Source organism: Octopus bimaculoides, chromosome 10 (genome assembly GCF_001194135.2).
Source record: "Octopus bimaculoides isolate UCB-OBI-ISO-001 chromosome 10, ASM119413v2, whole genome shotgun sequence".
Taxonomy (NCBI): domain Eukaryota; kingdom Metazoa; phylum Mollusca; class Cephalopoda; order Octopoda; family Octopodidae; genus Octopus; species Octopus bimaculoides.
The window spans coordinates 16578837-16597045 of NC_068990.1; the positions used below are offsets into that span (position 1 = coordinate 16578837).

The following is an 18209-nucleotide window of genomic DNA, read 5'->3' on the forward strand; positions in this document are numbered from 1 at the left end:
ACCCCACCAAACGTCTCGAACGCCACAGGATGAAAAATGTAGTTGGCCGACAGATCGCGGTATTTCAGGATTTTGTTCCGCTCGTAGAGTAGAATTCCGCCGAGAAATCAATCCCAGTTATAAATTAAAATTAAATTTGATCGGTGTATTCTTAATTATGTACCTAACTTAGATTGCATCCGCCATTGCAGAAGAAAACAAATTACTTTTTAGAATTTCAAAGTAAATTTTGAATATTAACGTATCAGAGTTTACAAATTGGTGACGCGAAAATTGAAACAGAATTGCGAGATAAGAGTGTCAATTTGTTGAGAACGTATCGTCGAAACTCTGACTCAACACCAACAGTAACTAAGATGCACATTAAACGGTGCATTCTTAATTATGTACGGTTGTAAAATTTTATCCACCTTTGGCGCAGACAGTCCAATTTCGTTACTTCGAAAAACATTTCGTAAATTTAATTCGTCTATTTCATTTTTATATGCCTATATATTTATCTATCTACTACACAATTCATTGTCCACTTATTTATTTCAAATATATCTAAATTTTAAAACTTAAAATTCATCTCTCAATCTTGACTTAGCAATTTTTCTTCGATGTTTTGAAAAAAAGAAACATACAAATGGCCATATTTCAGTGATTGGTAAACAAAACAATTCTAACGTTCACTTAAAAAGAAATCTGAAAGAATGATCGTTATTTCTAAATATTTCTAAATTATTTATACCACAGCTATTAACCTTGCGAACCCGTTTGTTCAGTAACTTCTAAATTAAAAAAGAAATAACCAAAGTAGCTCAAATCTTCAAATCGTTAACGGTTGTTACCCACGCTATGGTCTAAAAGTTTCCAGACTTCACTAGTATTTAAACTATTTAGAACATCAATTCTATTCGCAATTAAAAACAATAACAACTAAAAATACAAATCATACAATACAACAGAAGAACTAAATGTAAGTTTATTATTATTTGCGAATTTTCTGTAAATATAAAGTAAAGCTTATTGCTTGCGTTTATGACTAACAACTTAACTGATACTAATCAGCTTCATTATTTGTTAAGGCCAAGTCATCCTTGACCAAACGGACTTATTTATAGTCAAAGTAATTCCAGCCTTAACCACCACTTCTTGAATTTTGGCACAGCTTGTTTATAATCCTTTTTAATGGATTATAAGATTGGAAGATTTGATTATTATTTCTAGTTGGTCGGACGCAAACAGTCGATTGCTTTAGGGACTCGTTTTCGTCAATTGTCAAGTTCTAAAGGGATTTACACACAGTTGTTTATGTGTGTGTGTGGGGGATCTTTCTGATTTGGCGGACACCACTTGTTTTCTTAACGAAACACTTTCAAACTTGGGACACTGGTACATGTATACACACACACGTATGTAAACATAGATTGGATGGTCATTATCCAGCACAATATCTCCACATTTGTTACTGCCCTTTGTTAACTCCATGAGATTTCACCTCTTGAGACCCACCTTCTCGTCTAGGAACACTCCATCCTTCTCTCTTGCTCACTATTTGTGATTCCTTTATACTCACTTTTCCTCTCAGTCCTTTTATGCTCCATCATTCATGTACACTAACATTACACATCCAGTAGAACAGGCTTGCTTCATTTCTTTACAACTCTCACATATCCTCTACGTCAAATCCTCTGTTTTCACTGCAATACAAACTTGTATATCATATACAAAAGTTATACAATCTGTCCTTCATATGAAGGGAGGATTTCTATGTTGAAAACAACTCCCTGAACCTTTTCTGAACCATTCATACTTTGACCACCCATCTCTATTGCCTATATAACTGAAGCTATCAATTACTTTTAGGGAGCTTTCTAAGAATTTATTTATTTATGTACTCCAATGCTTCTATTACGGACCAGGTCCTTTTTCTCTGTCGGCCTGCCTGTGATCCCCACTGCATCTCTTGTATATATCCATAGTTTACAATGGATACATCTTACCCACTCCTTTTCAATATATTGAGCATAACCACTTCCTAAATGGTATAGCTTTGCTAGATTTATCACCGACTACTTGGTTTACATGTGAGGTTGGTTGGTTCCCTGAAGTTGGTGTGGCATAGGGTTAATTCATTTACATCATAGAATTCCCAAAACATTGATCCCTCTTCATTCCTTCCACTTGTTTTGTAGCCTCTATGAACTTCAGGGTATCCATCATGGTGATTCTCAACATATCCATTAAACCCACCAGCTGTGATAACAAAGTCACTGTCATGCATTATCAAGGTTGTCTGTCCGAGGACCTCATAAAAACTGCATTTTCTCATCTGTCAATCCTCATTGGACTGCTTATTCAGTGCAAACCATAGTTACCATGTTATCTAAGATAAGTTTAAACTTAATGAACCTGTCACATACTCTATCTCAATAATTTTATCTATCCCTTTCTTTTCGAACAATATACTTATTCTACCAATCCAGTTCCGTTACCCACCCAGAAATACTTGTATCTGTGATGGGTGTGGCCAGGGCTCTGTGGTTCAGAAGTTTGCTTCCCAGCCACCTGGTTTCAGGTTCGCTCCCACTGCATGCAGTGAGACTGAATGAGAAAGTGTCTTCTACTATAACTCCAGGTCAATAAAAGCCTTGGGAGTGGCTTTGGTAGATTGAAACTGAAAGAAACCTGTTGTAACAGTGTGTGTGTGTGTATATATATAGTCTGGTCTTCGAAACGTCTAGATAGAATAGAGACAGCTGATGAAGGGATATTCCAAGGGGCTTTCCGTTTTCCTATGTGTTCGTTCCGTTGTCTGTAGTTTATTGTTCTAACGTCCTGTACCCTGATATGCATGTATATACACATGTAGATGTAAGTATGTACATATATGTGTGTATACATGTATATATATTCTTTGTATTATATATATATATATATATATATAACATATATACATGTATAAATGTTTGTTTTATGTCATATTATATGTATAAAAACGATTAAACATTAAAGTGAAAGATTACTCAATACTGTTTAGTAGAGTACGTTTTATCCAAAGAAATGGTTGATAGTGACTTCAATATTTTGACTTGCTCATCGTGTGTGTGTGTATGCATGGATGGATGTCTGTGTGTGTGTGTGTGTGTTTGTGTCTACTTGTCTTCAAAACATCTGATAGCTATAAGCAAGCATCAATGTCATACAAACAGTGCCATATGTTTCTACTCTTCCATGGAAACTCATCCAGCCATGAGGAAATATTACCTTGTTTGGAAACAGGTGAGTGTTGATGTCAGAGGGGGACATCTGGCTGTTGTATCTCATTGACACTGTTATGTCCTTCTTTGAACTAACTGTATTTGCCACTTTATAACATGGACTTAAAATAATACAAATATTAATCAAAAACTAACAATATCTCTTCTCAATGACTTCTACAACTGTCTTCACAAAACACCTGCACACACCTCACTGTCCTTCACTGACAGTGCACATGAACCTTTATACAGTTTAGGACAGTTGACTTGCTATCCCACAGGGGTATCAGGATTTCACCACAACACTGGCTATAGAAAATCTGCTGCAATGAATTCCATCTGAGCCATACAAGCATGTAAAAGTGGAAGTTAAAATGATGATGATGATGAAGAAGAGGAGAAGGAGGGTGGTGATAGTGGTGATGTGCTTGTACATGGCTGGCTTTTCCACTGTTTCAGTCAGTCAAATTGCACTCACATCAAGCATAGCTACCAGGTTATATGTTTGATATTTCTTTTGCTGTCTCTATTCTAGATGCTTTTTCTAAAAATAATGAAAGAAAATTCTGTAAACAGTAATTTGGGCAGGATTGATTTTGAAATACTATCTGTAAGCATTCATGCATGTCTACAAACAATACACACACACACACACATTCATATATGTGTGTGTATATATATATGTGTATGTGTATATATATATATGTGTGTGTGTGTATATATATGTTTCATCATCATCGTTTAACGTCCGCTTTCCATGCTAGCATGGGTTGGATGATTTGACTGAGGACTGGCAAGCCAGAAGGCTGCACCAGGCTCCAATCTGATCTGGCAGAGTTTCTACAGCTGGATGCCCTTCCTAATGTCAAAGTCCTTCCTAATGCTAAAATGTTTGTATATATATATATATATATGTGTGTGTGTGTGTATGTATATATATATATGTGTGTGTAAGTGTGTGTATATATATATATATATATATATACACACACACATATACTTGCATATATACACGTGTAATATACGTACACGTGTATACAAATTTATTTATTTATTTATGTATGTATTTATCTTATTTACTTATCTATTTCATTATCAACAGCTGTTTGTGTACTCTCAAATTTAAGACCTTTTGAAAGGTTTATAGTGACAAATAATTGCAGTATGTAGTATACATATTATATATTAAGATCTAATTATTGATTTGAAAAGTATAAGTGTAATAGATAAAGTAATGATAGTCTGAATAGAGCAGGAGGTTCCTATCTAGGTTTAGATTTTTCATTGCATAAATATGACCAAAATCTTTATGAATTTCTTTTCTGTTTTGTTGTTGGTTATCCATATTTAGAGCAACACCAAACTATTAACATCTTTTGAAGTCACCCTGGTACTGATGAGGATTTCAGCAGTCTGGTGAATGTGGTAATCCTTTGGAATTCGGAATCATAAAAAATAAAATGACTATCCCTTGGTATAGAGTAAAGTGCTTGAGTGTGTGTGTGTGTGTGTGTGTGTTGACTTTAAGTGCAGGTATGAACAGATTTTGTATATGTAACCAGGATTTTGAGGGCCAAAGAAGTGTATTATATTTGTCCTTTTTGTGAAAGATTTCTTATTCATCTAAAGATCTGTGTCTGGCCTTCACAAACTTTTCTACATATCGAACATGGCCATTTCCTGGATAACAGCAGAAACAAGATTCTTCTTTCTTTTAACTTAAACCTTTGTCTTTACTGAATTTACAACCAACTATTAAGATATTAGGTGACTGGTTTTGGTTTCCTGAAATTGATGTTCCAAATAGAACTCTAAGAGCTTTAACCCTTCTTCATTTCTTCTATTATCTTCATAACCTCCATGTACATCAAAGTTTCCATCATGGTGTTTCTCAACATGTCTGTGAAAGTCACCAGCTATAATAACAAAGTCATTGTCATGTGTTATCAAGATTATCTGGAAGAGGGCCTCATAAAAACAGTGCTTTTTCTCATCTGCCAGTCTTGCATATTCAGAGATCACTGTTGCTATCATGTTGCTGATGATGTGTTTAAACTTAATTAGTCTGTCACATCCTCAAACAGTTTCAGTTATTTTATCCATTTTCTGTAAAGGCTTTCTAATTTATCTAAAGATCTATGTCTGGTCTTCACAAACCTCTCTTATTTATATGCTGAAGAAGAATGTTGTGTTGAGTGTGGCTGCTTGTGTAGATCAGTTTTTTCTCAATCGTTTTTAACTTTGTGGTGCACTAGGGACCAATCAAAAAATCTGGTACATTTTGGAAAGCACAAATCAATAACTATGTTTTACAGTTAAAATATGGAAAATAGTAAGATAAATGTATGAAAAACCTTTGAGCAATGCGAGAAGTTAATGAAAGCACATAAGATAATGTCATTGAATGAGAACAAAGTTATTGTCTTAACCTTACATACAATGTTAACGATCAGCGTGTTGTGCCAATATGTTATGGTCAAGCTATCATGAATTTGTTTGTGTGTAACTGTGATTGGCTGAGATAAGTAGTGTCAGCAGCAGCAGGTGATATGGTGTGACAACAACAACAGCAGTAGGTAACATAGCATGACAAATTAGTGTGGATGTGTAATGGGGTACTGGGAAAGGCCAATGAGCAATAGATTGACTTTAAGGTGAAAATAGCAGGTAACAAAAATATATTGAAAACTATTGATTATCTTGTCTTATTAATGATACTGAGTATAAGACACTCAGACATTTTCCAGATACTCAAGCTTTATATTTATAAATTTAAAGATTGTTGTATACCTAGATACCCACTGCAATACAGTGTTTCAGAACCTTTAATGTGAACTATCTTCATGTGTTCTGTAATTGTGTTTAGCAAGTCTATATTTGTCAGTTCATTGTGTCATATATTATGTTACTTTATAAAAGCCAAGCCACAATCAAGACTCACAAGCAAGTATGACTTAAGTAACCTGTATTATGCTTTTGCTAATGGTTTTAAGTGTCTGTGTTTTCATAAGTAGACATAAGACACCCTCTTGACTTTCCTAACCTTTAACCCAGCAGCACATCCAGGATGTGAAGTGAGAAAGAGAGAGAGCTGCTTTAGCACTTCAGCTGGTATTCATTTCAGCTGAATATACTGAAGCAACATGAAACAAAAGTGCCTTGTTCAAGGACGGTGTACTGCTCAGTACAGGAATTGAACCCATGTTGTTATGATTATCAGCCCAAACACCATAACCACTTGACCATATGTCTTCACATGTTAATCTACACAAACTCTCTATGATTTCATGATTTGATTAATCAGATAAGGGAGATAAGTGTCCACCACCATTTGAAGGATCTTCAGATTAGTAAGAAGGAAGAAGATTATTTTTAGACTTTGGATCTTGTTAAAATGTTTGCAACAGAGTGAGACATGGTAAAGGTATCAAATGTCCGGGTTTTGATATTAGGACAAGCGACAATAATCACAGATATGTCCATGATTGAAAAAAAAAAAAAAAAAGGTGGGAAAATCACTTCTAAAGTATCTTTGATCAAAAGTCTAAACAGCAACTTTATATAAGATTTTCTTTTTCTCTCTTTATACATAGGTTGTGATGTTAAACCTGTCACCCTGTATTATGGGTGACCAAGTCACACTGTTTTAATATACTTGACCTTGACCGCCTGACTGGCCTTCGTGCGGGTGACACGTAAAAGCACCCCCTACACTCTCAGAGTGGTTGGCGTTAGGAAGGGCATCCAGCTGTAGAAACTGCCAAATCAGATTGGAGCCTGGTGTAGCCATCCGGTTTCACCAGTCCTCAGTCAAATCGTCCAACCCATGCTAGCATGGAAAGCGGACGTTAAACGATGATGATGATGATGATGACCTGGCTTTCTGTCAGTTTCACCTATGAGTGTTCCTGTTGATGCAATCAACAGAACAGCCTGCTCATCAAATGAACGCACAAGTGGCTGAGCACTCCACTGATACATATCTTTAATGTAGTTCTGTGGGGGATTCACTGTGATACAGAAAGTGACAAAGTAGGCCCCTTTGAATTATAGGTACAACTCACTTTTGCTAGCTGAGTGGACTGAAACAATGTGAAATAAAGTGTCTTGCTCAAGGACACACTGCATCACCAGGAATCAAACTTGTAACCTTAAGATTGTGAGCTGAATACCCTAACCACTAAGCCATACTCCTCCATTTTAATGTACTTATGTCCTCTGTATAATCATTTTTTTAAACTGTATTAATCTACCAGAGTCTTCTACATACACAAGGTGATTGTGTTGTGGTCTTCAATGTAGAAACCACATGGCTGTGTCATTTTTGTTCTCATACATACTCCACTCCTCTACATTTGATGGATCACTGTATTGTATTAATGTACCATTGCCATATCATAGTATTAACCTCATTATTCAGTTTATAATCCATGCACACTGCAATTTCCATTAATCTCAGCTTAGAGGCAAAAGTATAAATTCACTAACCAAAATAACTTACATATTAACTTCCTAAATAAGAAGCAAACAAGGAAGATTCTATGTAACATCCAACCAGATAGAAACAATAGTTAAATTTCTCTCAAACCACACATTACCTTCTTAAATTATGGAAGGATATATTGGATAATGTAATCCAACATACACTATGAATGTTAAGAAAAACATGGAGTAGTGTCTTATGGAACATACACATTTTTCATCATAGATCTGTTTAGGGCTGCGGAGTCGGAAACAGTTAAGGGGGAGTCGAAGTTGGAGTCAGTATAGTATTACCAACTCACAGTATCTTTATTCTTTAATATAAACCAGTTATAACATATAGGCCTACTCAAAGTACAAGTGTATGCATATGCTTTATGAGATCATAATTACTTAATTACATAAAGAGGAGTTGGAGTCGGAGGTGCCAATGGTGGAGGAGGAGGAGGAGTCGAAGTTTTTTGTTTCGACTCCACAGCCCTGGATTTGCTGGATCAGAGCTGACTCAGGTCTAAACAACAACTTTATACAAGATTTTTTTTGTTGTTTTTGTTTTATATCTATTGCTTCATGGCTACAATTGGTTAGATGATTCTTACCGAGTTTTCAACATAAATTATAGGAATTTAAAACAAGAGTTTAAAAAAATCTCAGTATTCTTTTTATTGTTAATCATATCATTTTACCTCCTTTCATTAACCAGTGCTCATAGCTTTTCATGCTTTCAAAACTGGGAGACAGCCATAAATGAGTGATGTTACTGAATGATTAAAGTTTGGTTTCATTTGTTGAGTTCCTCTGTTTAAATTTGCACTAATTGAAGTAATCATCATTTTAGTTCTTAGGTATCTCTCTTCTATAAGATATAGTAACCTTCACATCAGCTTACAACTATATATTCCATCATCTGTGATTGTCTCCAGATCCACTCACAATTTCAAAATTCATTTGTTGAAGTAAAGATAGCACTTCCTCAATCGAAACTTACTTTTATAAAGAAAAAAATTGGCAAATTTTATATTCTACATGTATTGAATACTTTGCCAGTAATGTTTGAAAGTCTTTTTGTATAAATATATATAAAAACCACACATTTGTGTGTGTGTGTGTGTACTACATGATATAGTTTTAATATATATTTGTCACATATATTATAGGTGTGCATGTTTGTGCGCCATTACATTAAAAATGTCCTATTGCTATATTTCCAGATCACTCACCATGCACCACAATATCAGTTCTACTGATGCCTTACTCAGTAGAGTTTCACAACAACTCAATGAAAACAGAAAGTCTACCAAGAGCAATGATGATCTGCAGGTATTTGCTTTAACTCTTTTGATACCAATCCACCCATGACTATCCTCTGGTTCTTGCTTTAAAGTGATTTGAATTAAAATCTTCCATTGAAATTTCATGTTAGTTTATGTTTCAATTACAGGATTAGTAATGACAAAGTTATTTTACTAAATTCTTCATTATTTTCAAAATTAATTGAAACAAAGGTAATGTATTTCAACAGAAGTATGTTATCAAAAGGGTTAAGTAGACCTTATGGGCAAAAGCATCTCAGCCATGACCATCCATCATTTTTTATTTAATAACAGTAAATTCTTGACGATATCATCCAGTGATGGTAGGGTGGGATTTAACCATTTTGATACTAATACACCTGAGACCACCCCTAGTTCTATGTTACACATACCGTGTTTTAAAGTGATCTAACTTAAAACTTTCCATCAAAATTTCATTAATTCACATTCCAAATACTAGATTAACCCATAAAGCACTGGCACTTGCACTTACATAGCATGGACTACTGAGCATATTTTATGAAAATGAGACTACCATGCACACATAAAAAACAAAAAATAGTTAAAATATCTTAGTATATAATGGTGGCAAGTTTTACATAATCTGAAAAGTCATTAGTTGAACTATTAGGTCTCTTGTATTGTGGTGGGTATCAGAGTATTTGAGTGAAATCACACCCCAACAAATGTCCATAAATTAAATGCATCTATTTGGGCCACAATCATGGCTTGTCGACCTGTGCCTGACGTTGTGTTTTATGTGTTAATAAAGACAAAATTGTTTTACTAAACTCTTAATTATCAAAAAAATTAATTGAAATAATGGCAGTGTAATTTAATCAAAATATGACAAAAAGGTTGAAAATATTGGTCCTATTTAACTAGGGTCCTTGTTTGTTAAAAGGATTATATTTTTGGAAAGAATGGTTTTAACTGATTAAGTTGCTTTCTTGTGGTTATATTCATTTACAAAACCCAAGAAATTTTCACAGATTCTGTAGAAATAATAATTATTAAATTTCACTGTAATTATACTATCATAACTAGAGGAGAAATTTCAACTACCAGAACTAGAGAAGAAATTTCAGGTATAGAAGCAAGGTCTGGGATCAAAGGGCCTTCAAGTTAACAAAGAAAAAAAAACCAAAGTATTGATATGTAGGAAAACAGACAAATTGCAGATACCTTCAGGGAGATGGCCCTGCTCAATATGTAGAAAAGGTGTTGGGAGAAACTCCATAAGGTGTACCCAGTGCAAGCTATGGACACAAAAGGTGCAGTGGTATCACTGGACGACTAAGAGAAAGTAGTTTTTAAGTGTGGCAGATGTACAGGTACATTAAACACCAGGAACATATGAAAAATAGACTCCTTCCTATGTCAGGTAGGATCCCTAGAAATAGTAGACAGCTTCCATTACTTGGGTGACCAAGTGGTTGTTCTGAAAGCATAGTTGCTAGAATAAGTATGAGCTGGGTAAAATTCATAGAGCTACTACCTCTGTTAGCCATGAAGGGCCTCTCCTGCAGAATAAAAGGCAGATTGTATGATGCCTGTATACAAGCAGTTATGCTACATGGCAGTGAAACATGGGCTGTAACTACTGAGAATATATGAAGACTTGAAAGAAATGAACCCAGTATGCTTCACTGGATGGGTAATGTCAGTGTGCATATACGACAGAGTTTAAGCTTATACATAACATCAGAAGTAGTGTGCAAGAGAGAAGACTGCATTGAAATGGCTGTGTAATGTTTATGAAGGAAGACAGTTGCATCAAGGGGTGCCAATCTCTAATTATAGATGGAACATTTGGAAGGAGATAGACCCAGGAAGATGTGGGATGAAGAGGTGAGAAATGATCTACAAACATAAAAACACCCATGCTGGTGCTGCATAAAAGCACCCAGTACACTCTGTAAAGTGGTTGGCATCCAGCCATAGGAACCATGCCAAAACAAATACGGAACCTGAACAGCCCTTCAGCTGGTCAGCTCCTGTCAAACTGTCCAATCCATGCCAGCATGGAAAACGGACATTAAATGTTGATGATGTACACCTTAAACTTTGTGACAATGTATTTTGTTTATGTTTTTATTATAGAATACAATTGCAATTCATTGATTCATTATATTTTTATTCTTACATTTTAGAACTATTTAAATTCCCTGAAGAAACAAACCAAAGGTGGTACTGTAACATTCAAAGACATCAGTGATATTTCTTTCTCCAGTGAAGAGACAAGCATTGATATCTCTGACTCAAGTAAGCAGGATGTTCAGGAGAAATTTTTTAAAAAGGACTTAAATTTTCGAAACAATTCATTTATAAAACCATCACCTAATCTATCCATTATGAAACGGAGTCAAACTGATGAGCTGTTAAATTCGAAATCTTTTGATTCAGAAATTGGTAACCTCACACCTTCATTTCAAAAAGAAAAAAGCTCAGCACAGACTTCAAGTGCATTGGAGAGAGCTTCTAAACTGTTTGCCAAATTTGGAAAAAAATCTTCTGATATTGGTAGATCCTCTGGAGTGAAGTTACATAAAAATGATAATGAAAGTAGCTCTGGGAAATTACAGAATGACAGAAAGAACTACAGTCATGATCTTGACAGATCTACATCAGATGACAATATTGGCAAAAGTGGTCGACGTTTTCTAAAGCCACAGTTATCCAAAGAATCATACAGTGGTGTTCTATCAGCTGTTACAGACAAAGAATCAGAAAAAAAATCTGAATTAAAAACAGGTTAGTTGAATTGATTCACTTTGAAATGATTGATATCAAGTGTTTTGTTGGATTTATTTTTCTTATATTTATAATTGCAAGCATGGATGGCTTTGTGGTTAAGATGTTTGCTTTGGAACTATGTTGTTAGCGGTTCAGTTCATTGTATGGATGGTTTTGGCTAATGTTCTGTACTATAGCTGATGGTAAACTAATACTTTGTGAGTGAAATTGGTAGACAGAAACTGAAAGAAGCCTCTGTGTGTGTGTGTGTGTGTGTGTGTGTGTGCATGCGTGTGTGTGTGTGTGTGTATGAGTATGCATACATGTGTTTGTGTGAGCTATTTTGTACTTTCTTGTCTTACACATATTTGCTAACTTGTAATCGCTTGTAACTTCGTCTGGCTGTTTGTTGTTTGATAGAGGAAATATTACCTTATTTGGAAATAGATAAAGGTTGGTGACAAGAAGAGCATCTAGCTGTTGAAAATCTGCCTCAAAAAATTCTGTTTCACCCATGCAGGCATGGAAAAGTAGATGTTAAAACGATGATGATATGTGTTTTGTTTGTTTACCATTTCTTCTGAAACTGTTATCATTGTCACTACAGAGGAATCTTTAGGCAACTCGAATGATGCAGTCATCACTGCTGTCTTTCTTTACTTGACTTATATGTCTGATTTCTGTCCCCCTTTTTAATCTTTTCTGATGAGTTTTAGTGCACCTCAGCACTGTCTACAATAAGCTGCACAAACTCTTGTTTCATTGTTCATTCCAAGCGAGAGAATAATCTTCCCTCAAGTATATATACATATATATATATGTATATATATATATATATATATATATATATATATATATATATATATGAGATCATGACTAATTCTAATGATTTCTGGCCTTGTCTTATTTGGCAAGCATTAGATTTCCACCATTCTTTCATGTTGTCATGTTGTATTCCAGAAAGTGTCAAAGAAGTCTCACATAGTTACTCTGGTGTGACGTCAGGTGATGAAAGTCTGGCAGAGTTTATTGGTAGACTTGAATCTCCAAGTGAAGTGACTCATGAAGATGTCCCAAAGGAACTTGTAAGTTAATCTGTGAGATAGATCTTAAATCTCTCTTCTCTGTCTTGCAGAGTATATTTCTAGTTTCTCTTTGCCTTATAAACATTATTATTATTATTATTTGATGAAAACTCTCAGCTTTTGTTGAGTATGATGGAAAGTGTCAGCTGTCCACAGTAAGTAGACTAAGGTATCACTTGTTTACTGGTCATGCTTCAAGAACCTTGCAAAGAATTCTTGCAGTTCCAAGCCATGCTGATTTTTGCAGGTGTTCTACCTTCACGCTTGTACCAATCTTTTTGAGCCATGTTGGTAGTTGAGTGCTGATACTTCCAAGTGTGCCAATTACTATTGGTATCATGTCTACTCTGCTCATTGACCACAACCTTCGTATTTCCCATTTCAAATTGTTGTAGTTGTTCAGTTTTTTTTCCTTCTTTCTCTTTGATCCTGTTGTCACTGGGGCATGCTATGTTGATTATCATGCATGTTCTTTCATTTTTATTCACCACAACAATGTCTGGTCAGATGATCACACTGAGTCATTGCGTTACACAGAATTTTGAAACTTTGGAAAGCGGACGTTAAACGATGATGATGATGATGATGATGATGGTGATTTCTGAGCTTTGCTCACACCAAGGCTTTGTAGGCTGTGATTTCCACAGAGCTCCCAATTATCATCATCATTATTATTATTATTATTATTATTATTATTATTATTATTATTAATGAGGATGCATAGCCTAGTAGTTAGGGTGTTGCACACATAATCATGAGACTGTGGTTTCAATTCCTAGACTGGGCAGTGTGTTGTGTTCTTGAGCAAAACACTTCATTGTGTGTTACTTTGTGATCATTTCGACTCCTGATGCGTAGTACACCATGCACCTGTACAGGCAATGTCAATTTGATGGAGGGAGTGAGCTAATGTACACCACATGCATTTGATCATTATAAACAAAATCATTTGCGCAGGTCATTTAGCAAAAGCTGAACACTCATACGTTATCTTTTACGAGAGAATCCATCATTAATAACAATAATAATAATATTGCTCTAAAATTTTGGCACAAGGCCAGCAATTTTAGGGGAAGGTAAGTTGATTACATCAACCCCAGTGCTTGATTGCTATTTATTTCATCAACCACAAAAAAATGAAAGGCAAAGCTGATCTTAGCAGAATTTGAACTCAGAACATAAAGCTAGAAGAAATGCTGCTGAGCATTTTGTCTGGCATATTAATGATTCAGCCAGCTTGCCACCTGAATAATATTAATAAAAATAATAATGACGACGATGATTCCCAGTTAAGTACCTGGACCTAGCCATTGAGTTACAAAGGCTATGGGAAGTGTATGTGAAATGTATCCCTGTAGTGACAGGTGGATTAGGAACTATCCTTAAAGAATTGAATAGATAGATAGAGGAAATAGGCATAAAACCTAGTTTAGTGCAGCTCCAGAAAACAGTATTATTAGAGACAGCTAGGATAGTTAGGAAGGTTCTTAGCATCTAAGGTTACTTGTTACAGCCCTATACAAGGAAGTTTTCTTTTCCAATAGTTTCATCTGTTGTGCGTGTATGAAATAATAATAATAATAGTAGTAAAAAATAATACTTTAAATTTTCTTTTCTCCACTAGAAGCAGAATAAAGATTTTCCATCCAAAAATAAATCTTTGCCACACAAGCCACATATCTCCTTTTTACGTGTGCGGAGTCCTTCACCATCTCGTAAGATTTCCACCTCACGTACACCCTCACCTGGTGTCAAGTCTTCCATTGAAGATAAGACGGTTGCAGAGTCTTTAACTGCAGAGACAATACCAGAAGAAGAAGATGAAGCAGATGTAGAAGAAGTTCTCTCTGAAAGCAATGAACAAGAGGACGAGGTGGACTTGAGCGAAGATCTTTCGAGAAGTTAGTAAATTTATCCTATGGCAATATGTGTGCATGTGTATGTGTGTGTGATGTGAAGGCATGTGTCTTAGTGGTTGGGTATTTGGTACACAAGCAAAAGGTCATGAGTTCAATACTTGGCAGCATGTTTTGTCTTTGAGCAATTTCATATTTTTCTAGTCCACTCATGAGCTGTGCTTGTAATTCAAAAAGACTGGCCTTGTTACATTCTATTTCATGCTGAGTTTCCCTAAGAATTATGTCTGTGGAGTACTCTGCCACTTGCACATTAATTTCAGCAGGCTGTTCTGTCAATCAGATTAACTGGAAGACTCATTGCTGTAACATTTACAACTAATTAATGTGGTGTGTATGTATTTTGTGTTGGTGTTGTTTGGGCACTAAGTTGGCTCTGATTCAGGCAACTTATGATCACAGGCATCTATCTATGACTGTACTATTTGATATGACATATGCAAAAAATCCCCAATCAGCTGAAATTTGTTTTTGACTGGAAAAGGTAGAAAAACATTCAAAACATCACTATCTATATATCTACATTCATGCCATTGGTCAACTTGAGTTATCTTCCTTAGCTAATTTTTTTGTAATCATAGGAATGGAAATCACTACTTGTCAAAAATGATTATAACACTTTATCTACTTTCAAATATCTATACCAATTGATTAAGCTGTTCTGTTGTGCTTTGCTGTTGAGATCTAATAAGGCGGGAACAAGTATATAGCTGTTTCCCTTACCTGCTAACAAGAATCAAATTCCACCCTACCCCCACCCCCCAGGATGAAAATTTAATTTTCTGTGAACATAATTAATTTCCAGAAACAGCTCCCTTTTCTTTGAGAGTTAATATTTGCAACTAGTTTTTTTTTCTCCAAGAATTAAATTTTAATTCAATTAATTTTTTGCTTAGGTCATTTGGTACATCATAACTTACTCGAGTGATAAATATTCGTCATACGGCAAATTGAGTTACTTCCCTTAGCTATTTTTTTTAATGTATAAATTTTGCTCCGAACAGGGGAGATAACTATGTTTGTTACTTTATAAAGTTTTTTTTTTGGTTAAATTTGAATTTTAACCTCCAAATCCCTACAATAAAAATTGTGTGTGTGTGTGTATTTATTTAGGTATGAATATATTTATATAGATGTGTTTCTGTATGTATATATGCCTTAAATTTTTCTGTTTCTAATTTATTAGTACTCTTCTTAGGCGGGGTGGGGGTGGGGTCAATTTCTCTCAAGGAAATTAAAGCTCATTGGAATTTAGATAACAACAACGATAATTGCTACATATCGAACTTGAGAAAAGTCCAGCATATTTTAAGTTTCATTTAAAAATTGTATCAGAAAAGTGTGTATTACCTGTTCTTTTTCTTTACTTGAAAATCTTAGCTCATATTTGTCAAGACAAATATTTATAAGAGAGGAGGCTGTGTAAATGACCACCACCACCGTCATTGTTGTTGTCACCAGCCTCATCATCATCGTCAGTTTATGTCCATTTTACCATGCTGGCATGGGTTGAACACATTATTATGGTTGTGGGCCAGTTTCTATTTGAAGTCACTGCCTTCCTAGAAAGGTTAGCAGATCATGTCTTGTTCACACATTCCATTTTCAGTTGAATGCTTTCTTTGCAAATTTTATGGTGCTCCTTAACTGTGACACCAAATTAGGCCGTCATTTTAGCAATCACTTTCACATACATCTTCATTGTGTTCTACTCCAATATGTCAGATCAACCTGCCACCATCAATTATTTCAACACAAGTCACTCCATTGCCTTTCTGCCAGTATTTCTCAACACCATGGTTTCACACACCCAGGGAGGTTTGAGGAACAATATTTCATATTCAATCTTGGAACCATGGCATTAATGGGCTGAAATAAATACTCTTCTGTCTACTACTCCTCCCACTCCTGTTACAGTAATTCCTGTTTTAACCTTTACCTTTCCTCTCACTCAGATCGTCCCTTTACCTTACACTTGTACAGTTTCCCTTTTTTGTTTTTTACTTCCCTTTCCTTCTTTTTTTTTCCAAGTGTCTTTATTCTGCTATTTCCTGTCAATGAGTGCACTCTCCTGTTGTTGGGCAGTCGTTTGGATCCATGTCATTCCATCAGCCTGTTCATCCATTTGTCTGTTTGTCCACTCATCTGCCCTTGCATACAGACACACACACACAGAGAATGTACACACATACATACAGACACACACACATACAAACATATACATAGACACACACATTCATGCGTACATACAGGCATAAATACATACACAGATACGCATGCACATACACACACACACACACACACACACACACATATATGTTCATGTAAATCTGATCACCATGTTTCCTTAATTCTCTGTTATTTCTATATATTTTCAGTGAACATTTTCAACATTGATGATTTGGAACTTGCTAGTGCTGTAGTCGTTTCCTCAGAGAAAGAAGAAAGTGAAACTGAAACAAAGGAACAAAATGTACAACTGACATCGAAGACACCAAAGAAAAACCTGTTAATAACCAAGAAAGAATCAGATATATCAGTCAGTGAAGATATTCCTGAGAGAGGAAATGCAGCCAATATTTTCTCCTCATTTGGAGTTCATAGCATCGAAGAACTTCTACCAAGGAACCATTCAGCTTTAAGTAATCATCAGACTGTAAGTTTTGAAGGTGCATCCATTGTCAAGACTGCATCACATCTAGAGGAGTCCATTGCAGAATCAGTGCCTGAAGATTCTATTGTGTCCGATGTACCATTAAGCAGGAAGCGAACACCTTCTGTAGCAGTGTTGGAAACCTATTCTGAAGACTTTACTACTCTGAGTAATTCTAAATCTGAAACTGTAGAGTACACTGAGGACTTCCATACTCTTTCTGCTTCTAAAACAATCGACAAAGGGACCAGTACCTCCACTATTTTTGTAACAGAGTATGAGCTATCAGATTTTTATCTCTTTGGTCAATAGCAGTGTGTGGTTATTGATGTTGTTATTACTGTTGTTGTTGTTGCTATTTTTATTTTTTGTTAGGAGAGAAGGCAATGCCTAAGATCCTTTACAGGGTCTCTGTGACTAGTGGGATGGAGAGAAGAAGGGAGGTCTTCAAACAAGGACCCTGTCCTGAATGCTTGCAATAAAGTAGATTCTGTTAAAGACACTCAGCCAGGTGATAGTATCAACCCTTTAGCATTCAGATGACTCTGTCAAATGTAGTTCTTTTTAATTGATATTGTTTTGATTTAATCATATATTATCTTGTAGCTTCAAGATTTCAATGCTATGATTGTTTATTTTTAGAATGACATTGTAGTGTAGGTGTGAGAGGTTAAATCTGGCCTGTTTGAACCTATAACAGATTGAATATTTGGGCAGGTGACCATCCAAGTTAAGTAATGCTACTCAGAGAGGCAACACTAGAATTGAACACCAGAATG

At 35.4% G+C, this 18209-nt stretch overlaps 1 protein-coding gene across 6 annotated transcripts in view; it reads left to right on the forward strand.

Moving 5' to 3' along the window:
• Positions 1-17995, forward strand: part of LOC106879933 (uncharacterized) — a 53057-nt gene extending 35062 nt beyond the window's left edge. For 2 of the 6 annotated variants that reach the window (XM_052971057.1, XM_052971059.1), the window contains exons 2-6: positions 8939-9047; positions 11194-11794; positions 12737-12861; positions 14486-14762; positions 17156-17991. In XM_052971057.1, coding sequence (XP_052827017.1) covers positions 8949-9047; positions 11194-11794; positions 12737-12861; positions 14486-14762; positions 17156-17742 — 1689 coding nt within the window. In that variant the 5' untranslated portion in view covers positions 8939-8948 and the 3' untranslated portion in view covers positions 17743-17991. Of the gene's footprint in view, positions 1-81; positions 962-3160; positions 3268-8938; positions 9048-11193; positions 11795-12736; positions 12862-14485; positions 14763-17155 lie in introns of those variants that run through there. The other 4 variants (XM_014929700.2, XM_014929691.2, XM_014929708.2 and 1 more) reach the window with 4 other exon arrangements.
• The last annotated feature ends 214 nt before the right edge of the window (positions 17996-18209 follow it).